This window comes from Somniosus microcephalus, chromosome 9, assembly GCF_052327205.1.
Source record: "Somniosus microcephalus isolate GS21.2 chromosome 9, FLI_Smic_1.0, whole genome shotgun sequence".
NCBI classification, from domain to species: Eukaryota; Metazoa; Chordata; class Chondrichthyes; order Squaliformes; family Somniosidae; genus Somniosus; species Somniosus microcephalus.
Window position 1 is genome coordinate 9,600,690 of NC_140995.1, and position 24,537 is coordinate 9,625,226.

Consider the following 24,537-nt stretch of genomic DNA (forward strand, 5'->3'; position numbering starts at 1 on the left):
TTTTCCCTCTCTTGCCGCCTCTACAATCCTCCTGTTTTAATTCTGTTGTGTAATGTGTTGGTGGAGGAGAGATGTTAAATTTGTATTTTTTTTTTACTCTATATGTCACGCTGAGACCTGCTCACCCTTCACCTCTGTCCTCGCTGACCTACATTGGCTCCTGGTTCCCTAATGCCTCAAATCTAAGATGTTCATCCCCATGTTTAAACCTTTTCACAGCCTTGCTCTTCCCTTTCTCTCTAACCTCCTCCAGACCTATATCTCCATTCCAATAGCAAAATACTGCGGATGCTGGAAATCTGAAATAAAAACAGAAAATGCTGGAAATACTCAGCAGGTCAGGCAGCATCTGTGGAGAGAGAAACAGTTGACCTGTTCTGATGAAGGGTCATCGACCTGAAGCGTTAACTCCCTTTCTCTCTCCACAGATGCTGCCTGGCCTGCTGAGTATTTCCAGCATTTTCTGAATCTATAACTCAATTCCTCTAACTGTGGCATGTTGCACATCTCCTCCTCCCTTCACCCCACCATTGGCGGCCATGCCTTCAGCTGCCTAGACCCCACACTTTGGAATTCCCTCCCTAAATTCCTCTGCTTTGCCACCTCCCTCTCTTCCCTCCTTTTAACATCCTCCTTAAAACCCACCTCTGACCAGCTTTTGGTCACCCCCCTCCTGGATCCCCTTCTTTAGCTCGGGCATCCTTCTATGTTAAAGATGCTGTTTAAATGCAAGTTGTTAATATTATTAATAGATCATTTTTTAACTACAGATCATTGTTAATAAAGAACCAACAAAGGTACCTTCAGGGCAGAAACATTATAATATGGTTGGGAGCTATCCAGATGGCAAAGAAGCTTGGGATGTCAAACCTCTGCTAGAGGTAAGGAAGAGCTGGAAGAGAGAATATTTTAATTAAATAATGCTTTTATGGTGTTATTTTTGTTACAAACACAAACTATCATACAAGTCTGAAGGAACTGCTACTTCTAAATTATAGCAGATGCACCCTATATACTATACACATTGGAAGATTTCCTAAGTTTTAATAGAAGCATACAAGTCTAACTGTAAAAATGCAATATTGTATATTTTTGGAACCTAATATGCACTAAAGGGCTGCCGTGCTGGTGAAAATGAATATGAAATGAATTACAGTGGCGCCACATTTCCAGATCTGAGCTGTGATGAGGACCAGCTGTGCCATCTCCAAGTGGAAAAAATGGAAAATTATTGTAGCCTGGATAATCTGCAGTGCATCCTGGTAAAGGTGGCTTGCAAACATGCCATGTGCCCATCCACTCTGGGAATGAAGGCCGTGCAGAGTCAAACATTTTTGAGGAAGAGGTTGGATAATCTGACCCTACAAAAGATATCGAAGAAATATCCAAATTCCTTATACAGGAACCTCTCGATTTACCGGCACCCAAACAACCGGAAATCTCAGTTAACCGGCAAAATTCAGGAGTAGGTTCAGTTAAGTTTTTCTTCATACAGGTAGACTATCCCTTATCCGCAATTCCGAAATTTGAAAACCTCTGAAAACCGAAAGTTTTTTCGTGGAGCGTAACTAGAGTATTTATGGTCTATAGTTATCCATTTAATTTACCAAATTATTACTGTACAAATAAACTGTAATACTATTTATAGTCTTTATATTTATCCCACTCAGTGTGAATATTCATATGGTTCGCTGCAGAAATATTGATGTGTTTGCTTACAGGGTGCTGCCCAGACCCCCGCTAAGGTGTCACATACTGATTCTGAATACCATTCTGAAATTCGAAAAATTCCGAATTCCGAAAAACATCTGGTCCCGAGGGTTTCGGATAAGGGACAGTGCACCTGTATTAGTGGCCGTTTCTTGATTCTTGGCTGTGTAATCGGGGGGTTCCTGCACTTGTTGCTAAGCAACAGGGACGCTTGGTCTGTGGCTGGGCTTCTTGCACCTGTTGCTAAGCAACAGGGAAGCCTGGATTTGTTGCTGTGTACAGAGCTCTCGTACCTGTTAACTATAACTCTCTGTAATCCAGACTTTTTGATAAACCGGCACCACACCGGTCCCGTCGGTGCCGGATAAAAAAAAGAGTTTCCTGTACTTGTATGTGTGTCTTGAATTAACTTGGTCAAAAACTGGGAATTTAGTTTCTATGCTTAACTTTCTATCTGTTAGCTTTCTGTTATCTATTTTTCTGAAGAATCTAATTTTTCCACTTTTCAGCAATTTAGCTCCGATATAGCTAAAAGTGCATCCCAAGTTTGCCTTGCGCATCTGTTTACGTACCAAGATTTTGAACATGGAACACTTGGGCTAGCTTATGTTGGATCTCCAAAACCACATGCATTGGGTGGCATTTGCCCTACACGTAAGTCCAAATGTAAATGAAATTTTAATTTCAAAATTTGGTTCAGTGCTGAAGAAATAAGTTGATAAAATGCATTGTGTTGTCATTATTTAACTTGATATTATTGGAACAGAATTGTTGAAGTCAAGTTAGTATAAGAATGATGTGATACCGTGGGGCCAATTTTACACATGCCTGCGACAGACAGCGAGTCACATCGCTAGTTGCGCATTTTGGGAAATCGTGGGCACGCTGCCTGTGATTTCTTGCTGTTAATTTCAATCGATGAGAAATGGTGGGAAGTGTGCCTACGATCTCCTGATGTGTGTGGTAGGGCGAGGCTTCTGTGAGCAATAAATAAAGGTAGATGATGGGAAAATGAAGACGCTTGCAATCCTGCTCTTGGACCAGAACAATGAAGAATCTTTTGTCTTCATCTTTTGGGAACATCGCATCAATAGCTGTATCATCTAGGAATGTTTTTTCACCAGCCTATGATCACCCAACCATGCTGAAGAAAGTTTACCTAAATACTGGATTAACCAGCACCAAGAACTATGGGAAAACAATCCTCACCAAGGTAAGTTACACATTACTTCGTAAGACTTCAATTTGTCTTAATTTTCTGACTAAATTTTATGATTTAGTCAAACTCCTGTTTTGATGTATGCTTTTTGTCAAAGTTGAGAAGGAACTCAGACCATTTGTTGAGGATACTTGTTCTTTGTTATGCTAATGTGCTATACTTACTCCCTCTTATGCTAGTATGCTATATCATTACTGTATTACAATTCATTTTTCTAGCTTTGTTAGCTGCTTATATTTCAAAAATAATCTGTTTACACTGAGAGTTTCCAATCTCAACACAGCTTATTCAAGCTGAGGGGTGAATATATCTATCTTGGTATACCAGCACCTGCATTGCTAAATATCAAGCTCATGGGCGAATGCTACATTATAATTTGCCTCCTGTTGCTTTTTCTTCCCCGTCCTGTCCCGTTCCCCCTCCCTCCCCAACCACATTTGTTGCGATCACTCAGCAGTCATCCTGAGCTTGGGATGACTGTTAGGATGTTGGTAACAAGTGTGGTTGGGGGAGGAAGGGATGGGATGGGGAAGGAAAAGCAGCAGGAGGCAAATCTTAATTTTTTTCCTATCTATTCCCATTTCTTTTCCTTCTATTGTTTGCTCTTGATTCTCTCTCTCCATCTAAGGAAACTTACAGACCACAGTCTGATTCTGTTCTACTAGAAATTTTATACCGGCATAACGAGGCATTCAATTTGTGAAACTCTAAAATTCCCCATGGAACTTATCTGATGAGTTGGAATTTGAACAAAATTAATTTCAGTTCATTTGTATCATTCTAGGTTTTTTGTGCATCTTTTGTCTTTAACCTGGTGCCTTCCGTGTAAATACAAAAAAGAACCAACAGAATGTTTTAATTAAAATATTTTTTTAAGAAGCTGAAATGTAGAAGATGTTTAATTTTAAATCTGTAATCATTCAGTACTCAACTTATTTGGAAAATGGTATGCATTTTCGAAATAAGGCAGAAAAATTATTTCATTCAATAGATTTTACAGGTTTTTTTTGTACTGCATATATTTTCACTGAGTTTGTTTTTCATGGCTTGATTCATGCCTCTTTTTAAAAAAAAAACTATACAACTGTCTTTGTTGAAATTTTTAAGTCACAAAGGGCTGTTTATCCAAAGAGTTTTCTTGATTTTAATTACAAAACAGGAAGCAGATCTTGTCACTACTCATGAATTAGGCCATAACTTTGGAGCTGAGCATGATCCAGATAACCGTGAATGTGCCCCAACTGATGATGATGGTGGGAAATACCTCATGTATCCCATAGCAGTGAGCGGTGACCAGGATAATAACAAGGTACAAGGTATTGCATAGCAGTTATAGCCGTGTTTAGATTGTCTACCCCTACTTGCTAAGGAACGCAGGACCATAACCCAGGTAAGATCTGATTGGCTATTTGGTACTGGCCAACTTTTACACTTCAAGGCACTCAAGCTGTGAACCTCTAGTTGAACAAAAGAAAACTAATAAAAGTGGTTTAGCACATTATTCTTTCACCTCTGGGTTTTGAATTTGAATCCAGCCCACAGTGGTGGGATTAAAAATTTCCTCTTGCTGCTCGCTGTAAGAGTTTCTTGTGAAATGAGTTTGAGCAGCCTTGTTGCCAGCTCCTTGTGGCTGTGGCTACGTAGCCCAAAGCTCGCTGTATTTCACCAGACATTGGCATTAACTTGGGAGGCCACGAAGTTGGCTGCCATGGGAAAACGGAAAAGTTCAGCGGTGACGTATGGATAGCTTTCTCTTAAGTTGCAGTTCACACATATTGTTGGAAGGAGTAAAAACAGGGAAGTTTACTCGGCACCTGAGTGTACTGTATGTGACCAGGGAGTCTTTGAGATTAAATGCCCAAAAAGGAAATGTTCAAACTTTCCAGCACTGACCTTCTGAAGGGGAAAATTGGCTTGGGTTTCTACTTTTGATTGCTAGCTGACAACTTCTGCTCGATGTGTCAGCATGTCAATATTTGATCGAGGACAGGAACAGGCTTAACTGTGATACCTGTCAGGGTTCAATAGCTTGCTGGTGCTCGCTGTTGCGGCTCATAGAATCATAGAACGTTACAGCATGGAAGGAGGCCATTTCGGCCCATCGTGTCCGCGCCGGCCAACAAAGAGCTATCCAGCCTAATCCCACTTCCCAGCTCTTGGTCTGTAGCCCTGCAGGTTACAGCATCCCAAGTGCACATCCAAGTACTTTTTAAATGTGATGAGGGTTTCTGCCTCTACCACCCTTTTAGGCAGTGAGTTCCAGACCCCCACAACCCTCTGGGTGAAGAAATTTCTCATCAAATCCCCTCTAAACCTTCCACCAATTACTTTAAATCTGTGCCCCCTGGTTTTTGACCCCTCTGCTAAGGGAAATAAGTCCTTTCTATCCACTTTATCTAGGCCCCTCATAATTTTATACACCTCAATAGGTCTCCCCTCAGCCTCCTCTGTTCCAAGGAAAACAAACCCAGCCTATCCAATCTTTCCTCATAGCTAAGATTCTCTACTCCCGGCAACATCCTTGTAAATCTCCTCTGTACCCTCTCCAGTGCAATCACATCTTTCCTGTAATGTGGTGACCAGAACTGCACGCAGTTCTCTAGCTCAGGCCTAACCAGTATTTTATACAGTTGAAGCATAACCCCCCTGCTCTTGTATTCTATGCCACGGCTAATAAAGGCAAGCATTCCGTATGCCTTCTTAACCACCTTATCTACCTGGCCTGCTACCTTCAGGGATCTGTGAACATGCACTCCAAGGTCCCTTTGTTCCTCTACACTACTGTGTCCTACCATTTAATGTGTATTCCCTTTCCTTGTTAGCCCTCCCCAAATGCATTACCTCACACTTCTCCGGATTGAATTCCATTTGCCACTGTTCTGCCCACCTGACCAATTTATTGATATCTTCCTGCAGTCTAAAGCTTTCTCCTTCAGTATCAACCACACAGCCGATTTTAGTATCATCTGCAAACTTCTTGATCATACCCCCTATATTCAAGTCTAGATCATTGATATATACCACAAAAAGCAAGGGACCTAGTACATACATACCCTGCAGAGCCCCACTGGAAACAGCTTTCCAGTCACAAACCCATCAACCATTACCGTCTGCTTCCTGCCTCCGAGCCAGTTTTGAATCCAACTTGACGCTTTGCCCTGGATCCCATGGGCTTTTAACTTTGTGACCAGTCTGCCATGTGGAACCTTATCAAAAGCCTTGCTAAAGTCCATATACACTACATCAAACGCACTACCCTCATCTACCCTCCCTTGTTACCTCCTCAAAAAATTCAATCAAGTTTGTCAGACACGACCTTCCCTTAACAAACCCGTGCTGACTATCTTGATTAATCCGTGTCTTTCTAAATGAAGATTTATCCTGTCCTTAAGAATTCTTTCCAATAATTTTTCCCACCACTGAGGTTAGGCTGACTGGCCTGTAATTACTCGGTCTATCCTTTTCTTCCTTTTTAAACAAGAGTACCACATTAGCAGTCCTCCAGCACCACACCTGAATAATAATCGACAACCACGGAACTGGAACCCAGTCAGGCATCAACATCTTCAGGAAGTCGGGGGAGATGATTGGTTGAGAAAATGGCCATGAAATAAAAATAAAATGATTGTCTAGTGTGTATGTAGCCTCTGGAACAGTTCCCATGGATTGGAGGATAGCTAATATAACCCCACTATCTATTTAAAAAAGGTGGTAGAGAGAAAACGGGGAATTATAGACCGGTAAGTCTGACATCAGTAGTGGGGAAAATGCTAGAGTCCATTATAGAAGATGTAATAGCAGAGCACTTGGAAAAAAAAAAATGTGACAGGATCGGACAAAGTCAACATGGATTTACAAAAGGTAAATCGTGCTTGACTAACCTACTGGAATTTTTTGAGGATGTAACTGGTAGAATGGATGAGGGAGAACCAGTGGATGTGGTGTATTTGGACTTTCAGAAGGCTTTCGATAAGGTCCCGCATAAGAGATTAGCGTGCAAAGTTAAGGCACATGGGATTTGGGGGCAAGGTATTGACTTCGATAGAGAACTGGTTGGCAGACAGAAAGCAAAGAGTTGGAATAAACTGGTCTTTTTCCGAGTGGCAGGCAGTGACTAGTGGGGTACCGCAGGGATCGGTGCTAGGACCCCAGCTATTCACTATATATAAATGATCTAGACGAGGGAACTAGATGTAATATCTCCAAGTTTGCAGACGACATAAAGCTGGGTGGGCGTGTGTGCTGTGAGGAGGATACAGAGAAACTCCAGTATGATTTGGACAGGTTGGGTGATTAGGCAGATGCATGGCAAATGCAGTATAATGTGGATAAATGCGAGGTTATCCACTTTGGTGGCAAAAACAGGAAGACAGATTATTATCTGAATGGCAATAGATTGGGAAAAGGGGAAGTGCAACGAGACCTGGGTGTCCTTGTGCACCAGTCGCTGAAGGTAAGCATGCAGGTGCAGCAGGCGGTTAAGAAGGCAAATGGTATGTTGGCCTTCATAGCAAGAGGATTCGAGTACAGGAGCAAGGATGTCTTGCTGCAGTTGTACAGGGCCTTGGTGAGACCACACCTTGAGTATTGTGTGCAGTTTTGGTCACCTTATCTGAGGAAGAATGTTCTTGACATGGAGAGAGTGCAGCGAAGATTCACCAGACTGATACCTGGGATGGCAGGAATGACGTATGAGGAGAGATTGGGTCGATTGGGCTTATACTCGCTGGAGTTTAGAAGAATGAGAGGGGATCTCATTGAAACTTATAACATTCTAACAGGACTAGACAGACTAGTTGCAGGAAGGGTGTTCCCGATGGCGGGGGAGTCCAGAACCAGGGGTCACAGTCTAAGGATAAGGGGTAAGCCATTCAGGACTGAGATGAGGAGGAAATTCTTCACCCAGAGAGTGGTGAACCTGTGGAATTCTCTACCACAGAGGCAGTTGAAGCCAATTCATTAAATATATTCGAGAAGGAGTTAGATATATTTCTTAAGGCTAAAGGGATATGGGGAGAAAGCAGGGACAGGGTACTGAATTTGGATGATCAGCCATGTTCTCATTAAATGGCGGAATAGGCTCGAGGGGCCGAATGGCCTACTCCTGCTCCTATCTTCTATGTTTCTATGTAAAAGCACTGTCCAGTAAAACATTAAGCCATGCAGACAGGATGGTCCCATATTTTAATCTGGTCTGTACTGATCTCACCAGGAATAGTGGTTGTGATGCTACCATTGGCTCCTGTGGCCCTGTCACAGTGAGGGGAAAAATCAGCCAGGATAGCTATCCTCCTGATAAGTGTCTGTATTTATTATATATTGAATTTGTTAGTGTTTACATTTGTAGTGAATACATCAGATATCAATGTAAAATAAATGATTTCAAGTTTTACAATAATTTGAATCAATATGCTGAGAGATTGGTTTCAAGCTAGTGTTATGCTAATTAAGGTAGTGCAGTTTTGCCGATGGTGCCCTCTCTCCCCCTCGCTCTGTGTCATGACTTTCTGGTCTGTAAATTCTATTCAGAGTGTATGTATTGTGTTGATGCAATATTTGGGTTTCTGAAGCATTAATATGTTGTACCATAAGCATCGGTGACACGACAGCATTTTCTTCCATCAAGATACAGGAAACTTTGTGCTATCCGGCACCGACGGGACCGAGCTGTTGCCGTTAGATCAAAACTGCCGGACAAACCAGCGCTAATGTTGAAACACAGAGATTTTGAGCTCCGTATCTGGCAACAAACCCTGTTGCTAGCTTCTAAACAGTCGGCCGTACCTTGCAAGCATCTCTGTAGCTTAGCAACAGCTTCAGCGAGACCTTGCAGAGCTTGACTGTTGAGAAAAAAGCAACGAAAAGAAAAAAAAACCTAACGAAACGGCTCCTGATTTTTGCCGGTGGCTCGAGCTTGCCGGACATTTAGCCTCCGGATAACACACAGTTTCCTATACAATACTTCATTGGAATTTTTCCATTCAATTGCAACATATGCAAGAGGTTTAACAAAGTTTTTACAGGTGTTTAAACCTTAAATTTGCAGATATGAAGTTATGGAATATGAGTTAGATTTACTTCTAGTGTTCTTGATTATAGATATAGAGAAGCTTTTAAAAAGAACAATTGATTATGCTGTAATTCAGTTTAATTTATCATATAGTAGCATGTAATACAAACAAAGATATCATGGTTGTGTTTTAAACTGCTCTATGGCAAATACAATGCTAGGCTGAGTATTTATCTCGGCTAGATGCATTTTACTTCTCTGAAGAGATTTGGTGGGCCTCCACCAACCTCTTCACCCATTGATCCACTTGTGCTGGATATTATTTCTCTCTTTGAATCCTGTAACTTTACCCCTGTCTTACTAACACTCTCAAAAATGCATATGAACTGAAGGTTGTATAAGCCTGAAAATGGGCATCATTGAAATAATGTGCTGTTGCATTTATTCACTTTTTAAAGTGTTTAATGGGTTGTGAAATTATGTCTCATGTAAAGTGTGTGATTCCCCAGCTGTTTTCCAACTGCAGCAAACGGTCAATTTATCAGACACTAATCAGTAAAGCATCCAAGTGCTTTCAAAAAAGGAACAACAAAGTATGTGGGAATTCACGTGTGGATGAAGGGGAGCAGTGTGATCCTGGGCTTCTACATCTAAATGAGGACAAATGTTGCACTCAACAGTGTCAACTCAAGAAAGACAAAAAATGCAGGTAAAACATTAAAGGCCTTCTAATTGTTTTATTCTGAAGTACTGCCCAAACTATCATTAAAAATATGCATTCAATTCTCCATTTAAATAAATGATTGTTTGATGTACAGTGATTTTGGAAGTACAAATAATTAATCCTTTGACTGGAAATTGAACCTGAATCTGTTGGTCTGCATGTCTGTTACTATCTGTCTTTACCAACTGAATCCTTAGCAAGACAGATGAGTGTTGTACATAGCAGTCCCTCATAAATATATTGAAAATAAGCATGTATTTCAACCCTTTAAGTACTGATTATTCTTTGCAGGCTTTGAAATAAAGATCTATATGTTTCCTATTGTCATTCCCTTTAAGATTTTGAATTCTAGGTATTGTGGATTAGAATTAGATGTGCTTACGATAATCCTGAGCAATCAGCATCAGTTTAAACTAAAAATGCTCAAAGGGTGTAAATGAGAAATCTGCATTATTAATTTACAAAATTCTCCAGTTAAAATAATTTTTAACATAAAATGCATTTTAGGAAAGATTATCTTTGATTATTTTTGACATTTGTATGCAGTTAGGATTGTTTGGAGGCGGAATTTCTTTTAATAATAACTCTTTCCAAAGTGACAAGAACAGCCCATGCTGCAAGGATTGCCAATTTAAAAAAGCTGGAAAGATGTGTCAGGAAGCAATCAATGCGACATGCAAAGGAGAATCCGCTTGTACTGGTGAGTGGGAGCAGAAACCTGTGTGTAAGAAAAGGGAGGGTCACAATAGGGTGACAGTACTTGTAAAATATTTCATAGTAATAATCATAATAATAATAATCAACTTTATTGTCATTGTTTGTGCACAAGTGCAGTACAACGAAATGTAGGCTTGCGGCTCCCGAGAGTGTACATTTTGATTAAGACATTTAACATACATTTGGCTTGTAACATAAACATAAACATAATAAATTGCATTGACAGATGTGCAGGCTTTAGAGTTTATTGGCAGAGTTCAGTAGGATGACAGCCCTGGGAAAGAAGCTGTTCTTAAATCTGGTCGTGCGGGTGCGAATGCATCTGTAGCGTCTCCCAGATGGCAGGGGGGCGAACAAGCTGGGGTGGGTAGGGTCTTTGATGATGGTCAGTGACCTCCGTAGACAGCGTTTCTGGTAGATGTTCTCGATGGTCGGTAGCCGGGTGCCGGTAATGCGTTGGGCAGTTTTGACTACCCGCTGCAGGGCTTTCCGGTCATAGGTACAGCTGCTATACCACACTGTGATACAGTTCGTCAGGATGCTCTCTATTGTGCAGCGGTAAAAGTTAGAGAGGATCCGGGGTGACAGGTTGCATCCCTTCAGCCTCCTTAGGAAATATAGGCGCTGCTGGGCCGCCTTCACCAAAGAAGAGGTGTTGAGGGACCAGGAGAGGTCTTCCGTGATGTGGACTCCGAGGAACTTAAAGCTGCCCACCCTTTCCACCTCAGCCCCTTGGATGTGGATGGGGGGGTGTCTTCCGCCTTTAGACTTCCTGAAGTCCACAATGATTTCCTTGGTTTTCTTGATGTTATGGGCCAGGTTGTTGTCGGCGCACCACTTCACGAGGTACTGGACCTCCTCCCTGTAGGCTGACTCATCGTTGTTGGTGATCCGCAAACTTGATGATGGTGTTGGAACCATGAACAGCACACAGTCGTGGGTGAAGAGGGAGTAGAGGAGGGGGCTCAGCACACAACCTTGTGGGGCTCCCGTGTTCAGGGGAGGGGGGGGGGTGTGGTTACCTAATTTGACAGACTGGGGTCTGTTAGTTAGGAAGTCCAGGGTCCAGTTGCAAAGGGAAGTGTTCAGGCCAAGAGCTTCATCAGGCATCTCAACCTATTAGCATCCTTTACTAAAGCTGCAGGGACCGGCACAAATGAAGATGAAGGAAACCCAAGGTGCAGCTGTGAATCTGCAGGCAAGGATGGACGAGTCCAGCACATGAGCTTCTGTTTAGCTGCTGAAGTGGAGTTGGTGCTTACAATGAATGTTGCGCTCTGTGCTACTCAATGGCACCATCCCCATAGGTCAGCATTGCAACTTGCCTGTAAGGAGTTGTTGCCATAGTTCAGACCACAGCTGATTGCTGACACATCCAGTGACAGCAGCACTGTGCTGCTTGATAGCTGTAGGCGTCCTTGCAGCACTGCAGACCCGGAGAAAACCATTGTGCCGGGAACGATAGCATAGTGGATATGTTACTGGGCTAGTAATCCAGAGGCCCGAATCAGTGATCCGGAGACATGAGCTCAAATCCCGCCACAGGCAGCTGTTAATTGTTTGATTGTTAATCTGGAATTAAAAACTAGTATCAGTAATGGTGACCATGAAACTACCAGATTGTCGTAAAAACCCATCTGGTTCACTAATGTCCTTTAGGGAAGGAAATCTGCCATCCTTACCCGGTCTGGCCTATATGTGTGTAACCCCTTCACGGTTCTCTTAGATATATGTGAGATGTGGTCTCTGTTGTAGACAGTATTCTATAGTCCAGTAAGGAGATCACTACTACAATGGCTTAATTCTAATGATCTTACTTTATAGTTTTAACGTCAGACAGTATAAGAAGATTACGGGTCAATGACCTAAATTAGACATTTGCATACATTAGAATGAATCTAGACATAATAAACATACATTCTCCATTTATATGGATTCAAAGGAGAATCTGTCCCTGTGTCCAAATTCGAGTGCACTCTTTCGTTGGCGCGCTTAAGTTGGAGCTCATGGTATGTATAATGTCTGCAAGACTTACGACTCCGAACCCCTTTGTTGAATTCTCTTCACGATCACTGAATCCCACTTTGAGTTCTGGATGCAGAGCTACTAATACGAAGGGCGGCGGCCGAGTTTGGAAGCCCGGGACGGGATGCGGCAGCCATTTGCCTCCTGAGCCCTCTTTTCAGAGCTCCTGCCCTCTTCTCTTCCAGTCGCTCCCGTTTCCTGCTCGAAAAACCCGATTCCACCCCTTCCTCCTGGGGTTTCTGCCTGGAGACTGCGCAGCCTCACTGTCTGCAACAGTTGATACTGGTGCAGAATTATGGAAAGTCTGCTCTTAGTCACATTGTGTCCTTAAAAGTTCTTGCCGTACCTTCACATGGGCAACTTTAACCCAGGGATTTATAACAATGATAATACAGTGTCTAAGTTAAAGATTGATAACCATACTTAGCGTACATAACATTTCCAGTGGGTATTACATGTGATTCCGGACCCACTTTTAACTGCCCTCTGCAGTTCAAGAAGGCAGCGCACCACCACCTTCTCAAGGACAATTAGGAATGGGCAATAAATGCAGGCCTTGCCAGCGACGCACACACCCCATAAACAATTTTTTAAAAACTGCAGAAATGGATGTGGCTGATCAAGCAACTCTGGCTCTTGATCACCCTAGCTTGACTTATTTCATGTAGTGCTACTGAAAGAATGATGTGCTGTGATCCAATATTACAGTTAGTCAGGTTATTCACATGTCTGTGCTATCTGGGCTGTTGTTTCAGCTTACCTTGAGAACAGCAACCTCTACCAGCACTAATCATCTGCCAAAGTTAGAAATGTTCACCTCGCTGCAGATGCAGTGTGCCTGGCAAGCCTTCGTATATCATCCTCCTTTTCCAAAGATATGATTCAATGGAATTCCCGTTGGTGTGAATAATGATGTTGGAGAAAATTTTTTTTTTTCCAACAGTTTGCACAAAGGCTCATGAAAACCTAACTGCTAGAAGGAAAACAAAAAATGACTGGTTTAATAAATGATTAAAATATTCTTTGTATTACTGTGACCTTTCTATGACTTCCATGATAATTACTGCTGCTTAGTAAGCCTGGAAACGGCCTACGTGGCAGAAAATGCATGCACGATGGGTATGCCCCCAAATTAATGTTAAAATGAAGCACACACCTGTTTGAGGTGGACACTTCTGTGGTTGCTGGTCCTGCCCACCTGAACGTGCATCAGGAGACAAACCTGGCACATTTCCAGTAGGAAGGGACTACCACCTTGTTTTCTGATACTGACTGCTAGATTACCGTCCAAAAATCATGAGTTAATGTCAGGAGAATCTTGGCTGTGTCCAAAGTAATTTTAGATCATTAATCTGAAAAGGGATGACTTAACTGCACAAGCTGATAATGACCGAATTGTTGCAATTGTTCTCTCAGCTACAGTATTTTTAAAAATTGTTCCAAGTTGCCTTGTAACTGGATCTTATTCTCCACTGTTAGATTTTATTACAGTTTGAAATCTCTTATTGATAGGGACTGACCAGTTTTGCCCTGCTCCTGGTAATGCTGCAGATAAGACAATCTGTGTGGACATGGGAAAGTGTTCAAATGGGGAATGTATTCCTTTCTGTGAGGCAGAGAAAAGTCGCAAGTCATGTGCTTGCAATGGTGAGTGGAAAGTCTCATTTTTATAGTGATTTCTGTTGGTTATGATCATTTATAAAGGCTAAACAAAACTGCTGGCATACATAGACTCTTTCCTGCAGATAATATTGACGTGTTTAATATAGTACATGAGACAAGATTTGAATCTGCTACAATTTTACCAATTTGTTTTAAGATTTCTTTTCTTCCCTGGTCACCACTTGCCATTCCCAATGACAACAGGGACATGATCTGCTCAGTCCCTCTACCAGTGCTGCTGTAGGTGGTGTGAAGAGTAGCCTGTGGCACGTTTCTCTCCCTGTGGGGAAGTCCGTGATCTCCACTCTGTTACCTCCCCCATGTAAAGCAAACACCTGAAACTCACAGCATGGAGAATTGAAGATGTTAATGTGTCTCCTGTCACTCTGGCACAGTGAACTACCTCATGGCACTGACGTGAGGAGAGAGGATTGAGGGATCTGTTGCATTGGAAATATTGGGTTGAGAGAATTCCAATGGAAGCAGGATTGTTGGCCAATTGATCAATCTTGTTTCTAAAATTTCCCGTGTTCCTAAAGTAGCAAAGTAATGGAGTGCTGCTGCTGCTTGTGGAACCCAACTCTACCATAGTCACTGCCTTCTGAAGAGGAAGGGTAAGGGGACACTCTGAGGGAAGATTAGAGGAGAGAGAGAGAGCGAGTTGGATTCTTGAGTGAACATTTAGAACGTCTGCTGAAGAACCTAGTGTTATTTTCGTATGTGCATTTCTGCCTGGGATTACATTCTCATCTGGCTATTTGCAGTATTTTACTATTACTGTATGTTGAATTGATGCATATTATAATGGTACTTTAAATGATTTTATCATATTTAGAGACAGACGATTCCTGTAAAGTTTGCTGCAGAGATCATGGAATTTGCCGTCCATATATAGATCAAACCAAACAATTTCTGTATCTGCGCAAAGGGAAACCCTGCACTGTTGGATTCTGTGATGGAAATGTAAGTGGTAATGTTTACTGCTGAGTGATTCTGTAGTATGCGTGTCCACGGTTTACTGCGGGCTTGTAGTTATTTTATTGAACAAGAACACTATTTTACTAGAAAAAGTTTACTTGCCCTTTGTTAAATGTTTGCATCTTTTCTAATCTTAACCCAGATTATTTTTGATGTCACTATCTTAAATCTGTCTTGTGGGTGAGTCACAGCTCCTGAAACCTCAAGAGTGTATATCCTCGTCTTAATATCTAAGTAAGCTTTTGGTACCATGCCCTGGTAAATGAACTGCAAACCATGTTTGGTAATTGCTTTTAGGTATTGGACTATCTTATTGTTCCATATAATCCCACTCTCAGCCTTTGAATGCAGCAGAGCATCATAGCAAGCCTTGTTTAAAATATTAAACAAATAATGAACAAGTGACTAATCTAACGGTGATAAAATAGTTCTATATTCACAATAGAAGTCTTTTATCCAAATCGTTGATTAGGCTAAGTAATAAAACAGTGCAATTTTGAGATAAATTATGCTTTTGTAAATAACTCCCTCATACACACAGTACTTCTCTTTCAGGGGTATCACACTGTCTCTTCTGAGATTTTCAAACTATCTCTTGCATGGCTCATTCGCGATTTTTAAATTGTCTGTTCTCATGGAGATTTTTAAATTGTCTGTTCTCATGGAGATTTTCCAACTGTTCGATATTGATCAGAAACACAATTTTTTTCTTTACATGTTTCTTTTATATAAATTTTTTCCAGAGAAAATTCTCTGGACATCCTAGATTTTGAATAGCTGTCCCCCCAAATTCAAAAAGCAGCTGTTGGTCAAATATAAACTGAACCAATCAGGACGTCTCTGTACATTTGAAGATTTAGAATTTTCTCAACCCTGTTAACAGGTAGACCATAACAACAGACCTCATAATAGTAAGGAAGTCTTGCTACAATTGTACAGGGCCTTGGTGAGACCACACCTGGAGTACTGTGCACAGTTTTGGTCTCCTTGTCTAAGGAAGGATATACTTGCCTTGGAGGCGGTGCAACGAAGGTTCACTAGATTCCCGGGATGAGAGATTGTGTAGAATGGGCCTATACAGTAATTCCTCCCCAACCGCGGGGATACGTCCCTGGAAACCCCCGTGGTTAATAAAACCACGGTTGGCAAATACAGTATAAATGTTCAAAAAACACAATAAAAAATATAAAAAGCAATAAAATCATGTTATTTACCTTAATCCTAAATTAAAAACCGCGTATACGCAGAATTCACTGCCGCGGTTGGCTAAAGTTGTCGCAGAGAGGAAACCGTGTATACTTGAAATCCGCGTATGGCAAAACCGCGGTTGGGGTGGGATTCCTGTACTCTTGAGTTTAGAAGAATGAGAGGTGGTCTCATTGAAACATACAAGATTCTGAAGGGGATTGACAGGGTAGATGCGGAGAGGTTGTTTCCCCCTGGCTGGAGTGCCTAGAACTAGGGGGCATAGTCTTAGGATAAGGGGTAGGCCATTTAAGACCGAGATGAAGAGAGATTTCTTCACTCAGAGGGTTGTGAATCTTTGGAATTCTCTGCCCCCGAGGGCTGTAAATGCTGAGTCTTTGAGTATATTCAAGGCTGAGATCGATAGATTTTTGGACTCTAGGGGAATCTAGGGATATGGAGATCGGGCGGGAAAGTGGAGTTGAGGTGGATGATCGGCCATGATCTGATTGAATGGCGGAGCAGGCTCAAGGGGCCGTTTGGCCTACTCCTGCTCCTATTTCTTAAGTTCTTATATTCTTATTATATTATCAGGAAGGCCTGGTTCAAGACCCTGGCACTGGATGGCTGTTAATCACCCCACATGACTTGTTTTTTTTTTTAAAAAGAACCAGCCCCTAAATCAAAACCTAGAGAAGGCTATACCACTTTTGTCATATTCTCGCTTGGTGTGAGGGTACATTTAATTTTGATCTCTTAGTTGCCCTTTCCCATTTCTTCCTCTTATTTCCTGGAACTACAGCGTCTTCGGTAGGGAAAATGTGTAAGATTTTTGTAGATCTTCCATGTCCTTTTACAGGGACTGTAGGTCTTTGTCACTTATTGGCTCCCATCATGGAGCATTATTAAACCAGCTGCAGACAGTTTTCCCATCTGTGTTCTAGCCCTCTGGCTTTCAGCTGTTAAACTGCAAGCAAGGGTGGATTTTTATTTTTTATTTCTTGGTTCCATCATGTGGGCAACACTGGCAAGGCAGTATTTATTGCCCAGACTGAGGGGTGGCATGTTTGATCCCTGAAGGACCTTAGTGAACCAGTTGGGCTTTTACTACGGTCTGGCAACTTCAATCATTTTCTTTTGCTGTCAGCCCAGAAATAACCAGATATGTTCAATTCAGTTTCGCAACTTTGCCATGATGGGATTTGAACTCTCAATCTCTGGGTTGCTAGTCCAGTACAATAACTCTTCTTCTTAGGCGGAACCGAGGATGACTTGCTTCCACATTAAAAATAAGTTCTCAGGTGGCTGATGAGTCCAATGCAGGACCTACAGTCTCTGTCACAGGTGGGGCAGACGGTGGTTGAAGGGGTGGGTGGGTGGGGTGCTTGGGTTGACCTGCGCTCCTTCTGCTGTTTGCGCTTGGCTTCCGCTTGCTCCCGGCGAAGAGACTCGAGGTGTTCGGCGCCTTCCCGGATGCTTCTCCTCCACTTTGTGTGGTCTTGGGCCAGGGATTCCCAGGTGTTGGTGGGGATGTTGCACTTTTTCAAGGAGGCTTTGAGGGTGTCCTTGAAGCGTTTCCTCTGCCCACCTGGGGCTCTCTTGCCGTGCCGGAGCTCCGAGTAGAGCCCTTGTTTTGGGAGTCTCGTATCGGGCATGCGGACAACGTGACCCATCCATCGGAGCTGATTGAGCGTGGTCAAAGCTTCGATGTTGGGGATGTTGGCCTGAGCGAGAACACTGACGTTGGTGCGCCTATCCTGCCAATGGATTTGCAGGATCTTGCGGAGGCAGCGTTGGTGGTACCTCTCCAGTGCTTTGAGGTGCCTGCTGTACATGGTCCATGTCTCTGAGGCATACAGCAGGGCGGGTATCACTACTGCTCTGTAGACCATGAGCTTGGTGCCGGGTTTGAGGTCCTGGTCTTCAAACACTCTCTTCCTCAGGCGACCGAAGGCTGCACTGGCACACTGAAGGCGGTGTTGGACTTCGTCATCGACGTCTGCCCTTGTTGACTACAATAACTACCAGGCTACCATAACCATTATGGAATTTGCTTTTGATATTGTAGGTAATCTATTTTAAACGGTCATTTTATTTACATTGAATTTGTTTTGCAGAAAATGCCCTAGGTACCTTTTAATCAAATCAATCAAATCAAATCAACTTTTATTGTCATTGTTAGTGCACAAGTGCAGTACAACGAAATGTAGGCTTGCGGCTCCCGAGAGTGTACATTTAGATTAAGACATTTAAACATTCAACATACATTTGGCTTGTAATACATTAACATAAACATAACCATAATAAAGTGCATTGGCAGATGTGCAGGCTTTAGAGTTTATTTGTGGAGTTCAGTCGGATGACAGCCCTGGGAAAGAAGCTGTTCCTAAATCTGGTCGTTCGGGTGCGAATGCATCTGTAGCGTCTCCCAGATGGCAGGAGGGCGAACAGACTGTGGCTGGGGTGGGTAGGGTCTTTGATGATGGACCGTGACCTCCGTAAACAGCGTTTCTGGTATATGTGCTCTATGGTCGGTAGCCGGGTGCCGGTAATGCGTTGGGCAGTTTTGACTACCCGCTGCAGGGCTTTCCGGTCATAGTAGCTACAGCTGTCATACCATACTGTGATACAGTTTGTCAGGATGCTCTCTATTGTGCAGTGGTAAAAGTTAGAGAGGATCAGGGGTGACAGGTTACATCCCTTCAGTCTCCTTAGGAAATATAGGCGCTGCTGGGCCTTCTTCACCAGAGAGGAGGTATTGAGGGACCAGGAGAGGTCTTCCGTGATGTGGACTCTGAGGAGCTTAAAGCTGTCCACCCTTTCCACCACAGCCCCATTGATGTGGATGGGGGTGTGACTTCCGCCTTTAGACTTCCTGAAGTCCACAATGATTTCTTTGGTTTTCTTGATGTTAAGGGCCAGGTTGTTATCGGCGCACCACTTCACGAGATGCTGGACCTCCTCCCTGTAAGTTGTTGATCCTTTCTTGCTGCAAGTTGAAATGGTGACTTAGTCTGGCACTGTGATTGGAGCTTGTGCTCTTTACTGATGCTCTTTTTGGGGAACTCACAAAAAGAACCTTTACTTAGTGTCATGGTTTCAATGACCATATATACTATATTTAGTGTATAGCGGAGCAAGATTAGTTTTTGTTGAATAGTATTGGCTGTGGGGGAGGGAGAAAATTCATGCTTTCAGCATGAGGTCAGGAGGTAGTTGTGGAGAAAGGGAAACATTTGTGTTTTTTTAAATCTCATGGTAGTATTAAATGCTAACTTCCCTCTTCCCGTTGGCTAAGCTGGTTATGTAGCAGAGTCATCCATCCCAGAAAGGTCCCAGTGTAGCGATTCGTGTGCATCGCCACTAAATAATCGAGTTCGACTTCGACGAACTATAAATAAGTTGTTTATTTACAGGAACTGGTTAAATACAACAGGTAAGGTAGCAGGTAAGATGGCTGACTGTAGGAGCACCGTGGTGTAGGTCTTTCCCCAGCGGGGAAGCCACGAGGACTGACTAGAAGTTTCCGAGCTCGACTGCCAGCAGGTTCCGAGCTCGACTGCCAGCAGGTTCCAAGCTATGACGTCATGACGTCATCATGCAGAGTACAGGAATGAAGCCTGAGTGCAGTAACAGATACATTTAAAGGTAAGTTAAAGGGAATTATGTATCTCAATGTAAGGGACAACCGGTGGTACGGCCACACCAGTTTCAATACCCACTCTGCTGAGTTAGTTGACCTCTGTGGTGACAGGGCCAGAACAATTGGACTTCGTGCCCCTGACTAAGGGCAGCAAAAGTTGCTTCTGATCAATGTCAGGCAACCCTCTTCAGTATATGTGTGTGGATGTCTGATCAGGAAAGGATGGGCTTGGATTGTGAGGACTACTGTTGACCTTTGTTGCCTGTGTGTAAAGATTGGCCACTTCGGAAAGGAACTGAAAGCACCTGTGAAACCGTACAAGTCATTTTCTAAAATTAACCTGCTCAGGACCATCAGTCTAGCCAGATTGTGTGTCATGAACAGTCTATCCTTTGTACGTTATTTTGCATTTCCAATAACTAAGAAAATGCTTCATTAAAATTCAGAAACCTTTTAGTTCTGTAAATGTTGTAATAAGGTTGCAATATTTACTTCTGGAGTTGTAGGTTTTGGAAAACACAGATGTAAGTATTCTTGCATTGCACAATATTCTGAAACTGACTCAAGTTATATTATAATAAAAACAGAAAATGCTGGACATGCTCAGCAGGTGAGGCAGCACCTGTGGAGCGAGAGAGAGAGAGTTAACGTTTCAGGTGGATGACCTTTCGTCAGAATTGGCAAAGGTTAAGAGATGCAACAGGTTTTAAGCAAGTACAGAGGCAGGGAGAGGGGAGGAAAGAACAAAAGGGAAGGTCTGTGAAAGGGTGGAAGGCAGGAGATGATTAAACGACAAAAGGGATGATTGTACAAAGCAAAAGATGAGTCTAGAGGAGCTGAAAATGGCAACAGCAGAACCATGACCAGCACCTGCTGTCTGGAAAAAATGGGAGCAAAGTTATACTGCCACTTTCACATCGATGTGCACCTGAAACAGCTGTGCATTGACCTAATGGTGGAAATATAGCTGTACGCTGAGATCTATTGGTAGGTGACACTATTGTTAATAGCTTTATTTTTTTTCTTTATGTTTGCTCCTACAGGGCAAATGTGAAAAGCAAGTACAGGATGTCATAGAACGATTCTGGGATTTCATTGAGAAATTGGATATCAACACTTTTGGTAAGCTCACAGAGTTTATATTCTCCCACATTCTTTTTTCTGAACCCTCCCCCCCCCCCCACCCTCAAATAACGTGATAGAAATTGGTCTGCTCAGTAAGTTGAATTTGTACAGTTAAAAATTGGATTCCAAACTTTGTGTACATTTTTTAACTAGTTGGCTTTAGATGAAGTAAAATGACCTAAAAAATGCAGTTGTGTTTTGTTAAATCTAAGTTATAGAATGAGTTATGTCATGTTGACATTGGCACTGAGCGTCTGCACCCCAAAATGCCTCCTTGGGTAAATGCAACTTGTGTGTCGTTCGGAGAGGTACAGACTAGAATGGTTCCAAGTTCAATTCCTGGTTCTGTGTTGGATTAGCAGATCACAACCAGTGTGTCAGTAGGAGTTTGCCTTCGGATCCGAGAGTTTTCAGACCCAGGCATAAGGGCAGTAAAGGCTTTACTTGGACCCAGCACTTCAAGTATTTTATTTTATTTTATGCAAAGATGGTCTGTAGTTGGACACTGCTTTGGGTTGAGTTGCTTGTCCATTTTCCTCAATTTTTTGCGAATTTCATCCTCCCAATTTTCTTGTGGGCTGCAACAGGGAATTATAACAGGACCTAGGAGAGCCGTCACCTGTGGTGTTTACATGGTCTGGTGAGACAAATTTAAGTTTCATTAATGCCTTTTCCTTGGTTGATAGTAATGTCTTTCAGCAGGTGCATGGTAAAGCACACATTATGCTATGATTTATGACACTGAACTTAACCCAGGAACATCAGAATTATATTATATATATGTTGAGATCAAAAAGAAAGTTGCTTTTAACTGGATTTGTACATTAGAGGAATTGTTATATTAGTAACTGGGCAAAGATTAAATTTTGTAAAAATGTCCTCATCAAAATTGTAAATATGTGTATTTGTCTGTAAATGCTAATACTGCTACTTTCTTACAGGAAAATTCCTAGCAGACAATATTGTTGGGTCCGTTATCGTATTCTCTCTGGTGTTTTGGATACCTCTCAGTATTCTCGTCCACTGTGTGGTAAGAAAGACACATACACTTCCTAGCATAATAAAGCATCATTTGTATGCTCATACTTATTTGGGAGCTTTAGATACAAATAATGCATAATGTTATATGGCTCAGTCTTTTATCACATATCCTTTAAGGTTAAGAGGAGATCTGATAGGGGTGTTCGAAATTGAAAGGTTTTGATAAGGTATGTCGGAAAAAGATCACTGGCAAAAAAAGGGAGACATTGTAAGCGATTTTTTTTTTATATAGAGAATGTTGTTGGGATAGGGAATGTCCCACCAGAAAGAGTGGTGAAGCAGAATCCTCTTAAAGGGGAAGTGGATAAATACAAGGATAAAAACTAAAGTTGAAGCCCGTGGAATTGAAGGCAAATTATTGACCTGGTTAGGAAATTGGCTGAGCGACAGGAGACAGAGAGTAGGGATAATGGGCCGGTACTCAAATTGGCAGGATGTGACTAGTAGTGTCCCGCAGGGATCTGTGTTGGGGCCTCAACTATTCAACGCATTTATCAACGACTTAGATGATGGGATAGAAAGCCACATATCCAAATTTGCTGATGACACAAAGATAGTCGGCATTGTAGACAGTGTAGATGGAAGCATAAACTTACAAAGGGATATTGATAGATTAAGCGAATGGGCAAAATTTTGGCAAATGGATTTCAATGTAGGCAAATGTGAGGTCATCCACTTTGGACCTAAAAAGGATAGAACAGGGTACTTTCTAAATGGTAAGGCTAAAAACAGTGGAGGTTCAAAGAGACTTGGGGGTCCAGGTACATAGATCATTAAAATGTCATGAGCAGGTACAGAAAATAATCAAAAAGGCTAATGGAATGTTGGCCTTTATGTCTAGAGAGGACTAGAATACAAGGGGGTAGAAGTCATGCTTCAGCTATACAATCATAATCATAATCAACTTTATTGTCATTGTTAGTGCACAAGTGCAGTACAACGAAATGTAGGCTTGCGGCTCCTGAGAGTGTACATTTAGATTAAGACATTTAAACATTCAACATACATTTGGCTTGTAATACATTAACATAAACATAACCATAATAAAGTGCATTGGCAGATGTGCAGGCTTTAGAGTTTATTTGTGGAGTTCAGTAGGATGACAGCCCTGGGAAAGAAGCTGTTCCTAAATCTGGTCGTACGGGTGCGAATGCATCTGTAGCGTCTCCCAGATGGCAGGAGGGCGAACAGACTGTGGCTGGGGTGGGTAGGGTCTTTGATGATGGACCGTGACCTCCGTAGACAGCGTTTCTGGTATATGTGCTCTATGGTCAGTAGCCGGGTGCCCTGGTTAGACCACACCTGGAGTACTGTGAGCAGTTCTGGGCACCGCACCTTCAGAAGGATATACAGGAAACTGTGTTATCCGGAGGCTAAATGTCCGGCAAGCTCGAGCCACCGGCAAAAATCAGGAGCCGTTTGTTAGGTTTTTTTTCTTTTTGTTGCTTTTTTCTCAACAGTCAAGCTCTGCAAGGTCTCGCTGAAGCTGTTACTAAGCTACAGAGACACTACAGAGTACGGCCGACTGTTTAGAAGCTGTTGCTAAGCAACAGGGTTTGTTGCCAGATACGGAGCTCAAAATCTCCGTATGTTTCAACATTAGCGCTGGTTTGTCCGGCAGTTTTGAGGGGACGGCAACAGCTCGGTGCCGGATAGCACAAAGTTCCCTGTACTGGCCTTGGAGGGAGTGCAGTGTACTTTTACCAGAATGATACCCGGACTCCAAGGGTTAGATTACGAGTAGAGGTTACACAAACTAGGGTTGCATTCCCTGGAATTTAGAAGGTTAAAGGGTGATTTGATCTAAGTTTTCAAGATATTAAGGGGAACAGATAGGGTAGATAGAGAGAAACTATTTCTGCTGGTTGGTGAGTCTAGGACTGGGGCATAGTCTAAAAATTAGAGCCAGACCTTTCAGGAGTGAAATACAAAATACTTCTACACAAAGGGTGGTAGAAGTTTGGAACTCTTTTCTGCAAACGGCAATTGCTGCTAGATCAATTGTTAATTTTAAATCAGAGATTGATAGCTTTCTGTTAACCAAAGGTATTAAGGGATATGGGGCAAAGGCGGGTAGATGGAGTTAGGTCACAGATCAGCCATGATCGCATTGAATGGCGGAGCAGGCTCAAGGGGCTGAATGGCCTCCTCCTGTTTCTATGAATACTTTTTTAAAAATTTAAGGGTATGGTGGAAATGGAAGTAAATGGTAACTTTCAGAGAGCTGGCACAGGAGCGATGGGTTGAATCGCCGCCTTCTGTTCTGTAGAATTCTATGATTCTATTCCTCTTCCATGCTGTAGTGTTACAATAGTTTGAGCCATGAGAGATGATGGGCAACAATATAATTCCATAATTAGGAAGTATAAATCCAAATACAGTTTGAAACTGCATGATTCTGGGCTGAAAGTCAAAGACTCAATACATACTTTTTCCACATCCTCGCTATTTCTTTTCTTGAGAATTGAGTCACCTACGACACCTCTGTGGTACCATAG

At 42.4% G+C, this 24,537-nt stretch overlaps 1 protein-coding gene across 2 annotated transcripts in view; it reads left to right on the plus strand.

Moving 5' to 3' along the window:
- The window catches only part of LOC147112249 (disintegrin and metalloproteinase domain-containing protein 17-like), an 83,446-nt gene that overhangs the window by 50,693 nt on the left and 8,216 nt on the right, over nt 1-24,537 (plus strand). The window contains exons 8-17 of one of the 2 annotated variants that reach the window (XM_085996344.1): nt 771-881; nt 2,220-2,376; nt 2,835-2,923; nt 4,089-4,238; nt 9,449-9,648; nt 10,260-10,363; nt 13,918-14,052; nt 14,903-15,030; nt 20,917-20,995; nt 21,940-22,028. In XM_085996344.1, coding sequence (XP_085852470.1) covers nt 771-881; nt 2,220-2,376; nt 2,835-2,923; nt 4,089-4,238; nt 9,449-9,648; nt 10,260-10,363; nt 13,918-14,052; nt 14,903-15,030; nt 20,917-20,995; nt 21,940-22,028 — 1,242 coding nt within the window. The remainder of the gene's footprint in view (nt 1-770; nt 882-2,219; nt 2,377-2,834; nt 2,924-4,088; nt 4,239-9,448; nt 9,649-10,259; nt 10,364-13,917; nt 14,053-14,902; nt 15,031-20,916; nt 20,996-21,939; nt 22,029-24,537) is intronic. The other variant, XM_085996345.1, reaches the window with a different exon arrangement.